We start from the raw sequence: 7,303 nt of genomic DNA on the forward strand, positions 1-7,303 counted from the left end.
TTCCCTAACACATTATTATGAAAGAATTTCAAACATACAGGAAAACTGAAAGAACTGTGCAGTGAACACCCATATACCCACCCCTGGGCTCTACAATGAAGACCTTATTTGCCTTATCTCATCTCCATCCATCACGTGTAAGGTGTTTGGATTGTTCAGTTTTGACCTGCTTTTGCTCCATCCGCCATCCCCCTTCTCAACAATGAGCGAGCTGGGGTGCAGCAAGCCTCGGAGTCAGAAGAGCCCCAGCTCTGCCGCCGGCCAGCCCTGTGAGGCTGAGCAAGTCACCTCTCTCTGGCCCCGTTTCCTTCCCTACGTACTGGGGTCAGCAGCAACCCCAACTCAGAGGGCTTTGTGCAATCTAGGTTTCCAGTACAGTGCAATTATTCTCTTCCCTCCATAACCCCCGTCCTCTTAGATTCACTAGCTCTTATTTTGTCATTCTAGTTTTAGTGGGTCTTTTCCCTGACTGTAGCATGCATTTCCTTATAGCTAAACCAAGTGGATGGTTTCTACAAGGCTGTTCAGGGTCATTTACACTGAGCGGCAAGGAAATCTGAGGCCAGGCCCTCTGCCAGGTGGAGAAGAGCCACCTGGGCCTGTGAGCAGACCTAGGGCTTCTCTTTTCCCCACCGGATCCCACACGTCCAAAGCTGGCCTTGTGCTCACTTACTCAGCCTCTTCCATGGCCACGGGGCACTTGTACTGCGCTGTGTTGAAAAGGCAGATGTCTGCATACTGGCGCACTGGGGAGGAAGAGGGAAACAAGGTGGGGTGAGCCAGGGGTCCCAGGCTCCCCGAGTTGGGGATGTTCAGCCCCAGGCAACAGCCAGCCCACCAGAAGCTTCTGCAGGAGATGGACCCATCCACTACATGGCAGCTCAAACATGCCCACTCCTTCCATAAACAAAAACCTCCCCCTGAAGGACAGCCCTGGCCAGAACCCAGGGGACCTAAGAGAAGAGGGGGCTTCAACAGTAAACTCATTACCCCGCCAATAAGCAGCCTGTGTTACCAGCCTCAAAAGCCTTACCCTTTGGCTTAGCGGGCCTTGGGCTTCTCTGTGGGCCGGTAGTTATTTACAAGGCTGTTAGTGAGGGGAGAGCCTTCAGCTACCCCAACCCCTGGGAGGAGTCCCCTTGCCACCCCCTGGGCCGGCCCTCTGCCCGAGTACCCGAGATCTTAATCTTCTTTACTGTCTTGTTGGTGTTGTTGGTGACGTGGACGTTGACACTGATGGGTTCTCCGTGGTAGTAGATCTGGGAGGTGTAAGAAGGGAGAGGGAGGGATGGATGGGAAGCCTCCAAAGCTTTAGATGACGGGGAGGGAGAAGAGGCCCCACACACATCTCCCACTCTGACATTGGCCCCAAGTTCATCAGCCACTTCCCAATGATGCCACTGGGCATGTTAAACTTAAGTTCCTTTGTGGGACCTTGAAAGATAATTAAGTTAGAAGGTGATACTCCTGTGTTCCACTCCGGGGTTGGCCACCAGAAGTAACAGTAACAGTAATAATAACGGTAATGAGGGTGAGAGTGGTGTGACCTTGAACAGGTTATCTAAGCCTCAGTTTCCCCCTCTGTACAATGGAGGGACTGGAGTAGGTGATCTATCAAGTCCCTGCCAGCTCTGGCTGCCTGGAAGTTAGACCCAGGAGGGTCGGGAAGAAGCAGGAGAAAGGTGGGGAAGGGCTGATGCACTCACTGAGGGAACCTGCTCTGAATCCTCATTGAAGAGCTTCAGCTTGCATCTTGGCCCAAGCACTTGCCTTCAGCTGCCCCCCAAGAGGGAGAGGAGGTGCTCACACTTCAAAGGGGGGACAGGGGTGCAGGGAGATGGCCAGGACCCAGGACCCTTCAGGAGGTATGCTGACTTCTGAAGTCAATCGCACCCTTCGAGCTCATGCCCCACCTCTGCCACGCCTTTAGTCCCCAAGAGGCTTCTCCAGATCCTCCAACGGAGGTCTCAGATTCCCTGAGCCCTGTGATCCTTCGGCTGGAGGCAGAAGCTCCCAGCCGAGGAGGCCCGGAGGGCATGAGAGAGCTGGGATCTGAGGCTCCAGCCCTGGGGGAGCGGCCCCCACCCCCTGCCAAACCCGAGCCTCCTACCTCCTTATCCAGGGAGGCCTCCAGATGCAAGGGCTTATCCGACATGAGGAACTGCCTGGTGGTCTCGGCTGTGGGCTGGGGGCCGGGCCTCTCTGGGGCGTATTGCACCTTCCGGATGATCAGGCGCACAGAATTCCTAGTGGAGATGGGTAGAGCAAAAGATGACCAGAGTCACCTGCCTCCATCCTCTTTCCTTGCGACCCTCACATCCTTCTCTTGCTGAAGAGACTGCCATGGTTCCCATGACCCTGGACTCCAGTCCAAACCGCAGAGTTTGGCATAGGGCCTTGTCACCATCTGGTCCCACTCCAGCCTCCTCCACCTTGTCCCCAGCCTCCTCCACCTTGTCCCCAGCCTCCGCCACCTTGTCCCCAGCCTCCTCCACCTTGTCCCCAGCCTCCGCCACCTTGTCCCCAGCCTCCGCCACCTTGTCCCCAGCCTCCGCCACTTCTTCACTATCATTCTCGATGGTATGTCTAGTCCTATTTCTGAAGCTCTGCTTGTACTGGGTCCCAGCCTATAACACTCTCTTCCAGCTTCTGCCCTCATTTGCTTCCTTCCTCAAGGCCCAGCCAAACACCTGCTCTACCAGGAAACTCCCGAGATCCGCCCACTCTGATCTTCTCCTGGTCTGAACTCCCACCACATCAGAGGCCGAACCATCCCACGGCAGCACTTTATGTGGATCTGTGTGTTGGTAGCCAGCGGGACGCTAAGAAAGGGACTGTTGTTTCACTTCCTGCATCTCTTATGTCACCTAATAGTGTGAGTTCTTTAAGGACAGAAGTTTTTGTCTACATTGTTCACTACTGTATTCTCAGTATTTATGACAGTGCCTGCTGCCATACAATAAATACCTGCTAAATATCTATTAAATAAAAATATACACAGGGGACAAGGGGCCCATGAAGAAACGCGGCTCAGAGAGGTGAAGGAGTCCAGTGAGGAGGTGTGGATTCAGGCAGGGGGAGTAAAGAGGATAAAGACTCAGTGGGAGGATGGAGGCCCAGAGATGGGATGGGGCTCAATGAAGGTGATGGGCTCAGGGAGGAAACAAGGACACCAAGATTTGGTGAGGGGATGGGGACTCAGCCAGGCAGTCTCCTGACTGTCAGGTGTGCTAGGTATCCCGGCACCCCTCTTTCTCAGCTAAGCCACCTCCATTCCCTGAGCTGGATAGCCAGGGCTAAAGTCCTAGCTCTCCCCATACTAACTATATCCTTGAGTAAATTAAGCTCCGTGCCTCAGTCTCCTCATCTGTAAAATGGTGACAACAGCAGGACCCACTTCTTAGGGTTGCTGTGAGGATTGAATTAGTTCACACATGTCCGTCACTTTGAACTGCGTCTGGTGTCTAATAAGCTCTTGATAAGTGATAGTTGCTATATCATTATTAGTGACTCCAGCGTGGGCTTAAAATGTCCCATTGGTGGTAGGTTGAGAGTGCTGGCTCTCAGTGCTGCCTCCTCTTCCCTGCTCCGGTTAGGCCACCTACCACAACCTACAACCCCCTTCCTTTCTTCTGATCTCAGGGCTTAAGAAGAAAAGGGGGACAGAGAAGCAAGGGAGAAGGATCCCATCTCCCCACACACATAAGCAGCCAGGCTGGAGTTAGAGATGTGCAATGCATCCTGCGACCACCAGGTGGCAAACTCAGCCCGCTCCCTAAGAGGCTGCAGCGCCCTCAGGAGGCAGGGTGCATCAGAGCTGGGGGCTGAGGCCAGCCTCGCCGGGAGCCAGAGCAGAGCCTGACCCCCAGGAGGGGCAGGTGTGAGCGCGGGGCTGGGCAGCTCACCCCAAAAGTCTTTCTGGCTGCTAGCTTGGGCTCTCTGTCTGCCCAGGGCTGTCTCTCTCCAGGAAAAGGTTTCCCCTCTCTGACATACGGCTGACCTCCTCCCTCTGCCCTGGGTGGGTTCACGTTCTCCCCTGCCCTGCCTTGTTTAGAAGCCTCCATTGACAACCCCCTAACCCGCCGCCACAACCTCCTGCTGATGGACTCCCAGGAGAACTGGGAGATGGGGGTCCAAGCTGGCGGGAAGCATCTTGCTCACTGTTTAAAACAATCTGATTTTCGTTTTTCGTTTTTTTTCCAAAACAAAATTAAAGGACACGCCGTCTGGAGAGGAAGAGATTAGAGGCAGGGAGATAAGGGAAGCGGGTACAGTGGTGCAAAGGAAAAAGCGCTGAGGCCTGAGCCAAGGCCACTGAGCCACCTCCCCCAGGAAGCCCTCACAACCTGCCAGCCTTCCCGAGCGCCCTTTGCAGAGTTCCCAAGGCTGGAACGTGAGGCCCCTCCTCGCACACTTCCAGGCATTGTGACTTCTGGCTTCTTCGGACTTTGCCCATCCTGTCTCCCTACCCCTGCCAGCAGGCAGCCCACGCCCAGGCAGGCGGAAGCTGCGCCCGGCTCACCGCTTGTGGATCTTCTCCTCCAGGTTCTCGGCGCAGAAGGCTTTCACTTCATAGTCCACACCGCAGGCCTGTGGGGAGGGGTCACTGACCGCAGAGCCTTGGAGAGGACCGGCTCCCCTGAGCACAGCCGGCCCACCCTCTCATTTAACGAGGCCGCTGGATAGGAGCACCACGTTCCCGCGGCCTGACCCCTCCTCGTCTGACGCGGAGCCCTGCGCTCAGCCAGCCGCGGGGCTGCCTCCCCCATCCGACCTTCCCGCAGAGCTGCTCCCTGACCGGGCTCCTCTCCAGACTCCTGCCTGTCTGGGGGGCTGTCCGCATCACTCAGCGAGGCAGCCGCCCAGAAACAACAACAGGCATCTCTGCAGCCCTGTTTAGAGAGCTCTCCCCCACCCCACCGACCTCTGGTGCACAGACCCTGCACTGGGTGTGTCCCTGCAGCGTCTCACTACACCCTCTAGACCGCACGATGAGGCACATCCTACCACCTCCATTTCGCAGATGAGGAAACGGGCTCAGAGATCTGAGGCCTGGGCCACTCATGGTGTCACTCCTCTCTGAGCCTCAGTTTCCCCACCTGTGAAACAGTGATGACTGCACCTCCGCACAGGGTTGTGGGGCCAGCTGGTTTTCCAGAGAACATTCTGCAGACAACACCGAGGCCAGCGAGAGTGACCCTGGGCACATAACTGAGTGATACCATATCTGCTGCCCTGTCTGAAAAGACTGCTTATCTGAGGTGGGATCAGCCTGGCCTAGAGGCAAGGAGGCTTCTACAGGGAGGGTTCCAGTACCCTCCCAGAGAGAAAGCCAGGGAACTGGAGACACAGTGTCCTGGACCCAGAGAGATGCTCCCTTGGGGGTGACCCACCTTCCCTGTGTCTTCAGGCCCCGGCTGCAACGTCACAGAACATGGGAGGTTCGGAGCGATCTGTTAAGAGGACGGACAGACCTGTCACATTCACCACTGACCTCTCTGTGTCTCCCACCCCAGGCACCCATACACACATTCATCAGACCAGGGTACCCTGAGGACAGGCCATGTCCCTCCCATCAGACTAGGGAATTCAGGGGACAGACCATGTTTCCCCCATCAGACCATGCCAAACCACGCCCCATGTTAGACCAGAGGCCCCTTCAGTAAAGCCAAGGATTTCAGTGTTTTTCTTTATCTAAGGGTTTAAGCCAGCACAGTCCCCACAGAACAAGAGTTGAAAAGGTCTTTCCATGATGTCCACTGTGGTAGGCAGAATAATGGCCCCCCAAAGATGTCCACATCCCCATCTCCAAAACCTGTGATAATGTTACCTTAAATGGCAAAGGGAACTCTATGGTGTGATTCAGTTAAGGATCCTGAGATGGGGAGATGACCCTGGATTATCCAGATGGGCCTTATCACAGGGTCCTTAACAGTGAAAGCAGGAAGCAGAAAAGACAGCGTCAGAGTGATGGGATTCGAGAAAGACTGGACCAGCCATTGCTGGCTTTGAAGATGGAGGAGGGGTAGGCTAGGGACCAAAGAGTGTGAGTGGTTTCCAGAAGCAGGAAAAGGCAAGGAAACCGTTTCCCTCCTAGAGCCTCCAGAAAGAATGCAGCCCTGCTGACACTTGATTTTAGCCCCGTGAGACCTGATTTTGATTTCTGACCTCCAGAACTGTAAGGTAACACATTCGTGTTTTAATTAGCAGGTTTAATTACTACCAGGTTTGCAATGATTCATTATAGCAGCCACAAGAAGCTAATACATCTATAACAGAGAGGATGGCTCTGTATCCTCTCCCCTTCTCTGACCCTCACAGAAAGCCAGGGGATTTCACTGAATCACAGAATCAGAGTCTGAGAAACAGTTAATTTGAAAATCCAGAATCTTGGGGTCTTGGAGTGGAAAGATGGCCGCGCAGGGAAATCCACTACTTGCCATGGTCGTTTGTGAGCTGGGTTGAAGCAGGGCTAGCGGGCAGCCGGTCTGAGGGAGGAGACAGCCTTGTGGTGACCCAGGGGCCAGAAAGGGCTCCTTCTTTCTCTGCAGCAGCCCCCTCGACCCCCCTTTCTCCCACCAATGACCCGGACTCAGGAGGGTCTGGGGAGTAGCGCAGAGGTAAGGGCGATGCCCCTGGCAGTGGCCAGAGACACTTACCAGGCAACATAAGTACCAATGCCCTGGTCCCAGCGTACACTGGGAAACTGGGTGGCATGGAGCTGCTGCCCCAGATGCCCCCATATGCCTGCCCAGAGGGCTTGCTAGATGTGATGCTTCTGGAATGGGGCCCCAGGGGCTGGCAGTCCCTGACCTCAAAGGTGAAAGGGTAGGCGTGCTCGCCCAGCTTCTTGATGAGGCGCTCCTGCAGCCGAGTCAGGGGTTTCTTGTCCTCAGGGGCTGGCGGGAAGGACTGCACGTTGGCCACAAACAGGTCCTTGCGAAAGGTCAGGCCCAGGACATCCAGGTCCTCCCGGCCGTAGCGGAAGGCGCAGGTCAGTGTCACATAGACTGTGGGAGCAGGGGGCACTAAGGAGGGGCCTGGGAGGGCAGCAAACACGCCCCCCAGAGCGTGAGCCGCAGCCCTGGGACTGGCCCCACTGGAGGCACAGGTGTGTCCCAGAGCTCCTGCGGGGAGGGCTGCGCTGCCCTTGGGATGGGGTGTCAGGTGCCTGGCCCCTGGGAGGAAGTGGGGCTGACTGCTGGATCGGTTCTGTTCTTCTCTACCCCCCTGCAGCCCAGGGCATGTGTGGAGAGGGTCTGACACGGTTGATAGGGGCTGGGAAGGAGCACAGTGGGAAAGA

The 7,303-nt window shown here is 55.8% G+C and overlaps 1 protein-coding gene across 1 annotated transcript in view; it reads right to left on the minus strand.

The window, feature by feature from the left end:
• Nucleotides 1-7,303, minus strand: part of ARRB1 (arrestin beta 1) — a 74,971-nt gene that overhangs the window by 8,739 nt on the left and 58,929 nt on the right. Inside the window, exons 5-10 of the mRNA XM_007455025.1 lie at nt 6,814-7,010; nt 5,394-5,453; nt 4,523-4,590; nt 2,111-2,246; nt 1,175-1,259; nt 674-746 (exon numbers count right to left, since the gene is read on the minus strand). Coding sequence (XP_007455087.1) covers nt 674-746; nt 1,175-1,259; nt 2,111-2,246; nt 4,523-4,590; nt 5,394-5,453; nt 6,814-7,010 — 619 coding nt within the window. The remainder of the gene's footprint in view (nt 1-673; nt 747-1,174; nt 1,260-2,110; nt 2,247-4,522; nt 4,591-5,393; nt 5,454-6,813; nt 7,011-7,303) is intronic.

Source organism: Lipotes vexillifer, unplaced genomic scaffold (assembly GCF_000442215.2).
Source record: "Lipotes vexillifer unplaced genomic scaffold, Lipotes_vexillifer_v1.1 scaffold1693, whole genome shotgun sequence".
Lineage (NCBI taxonomy): Eukaryota > Metazoa > Chordata > Mammalia > Artiodactyla > Lipotidae > Lipotes > Lipotes vexillifer.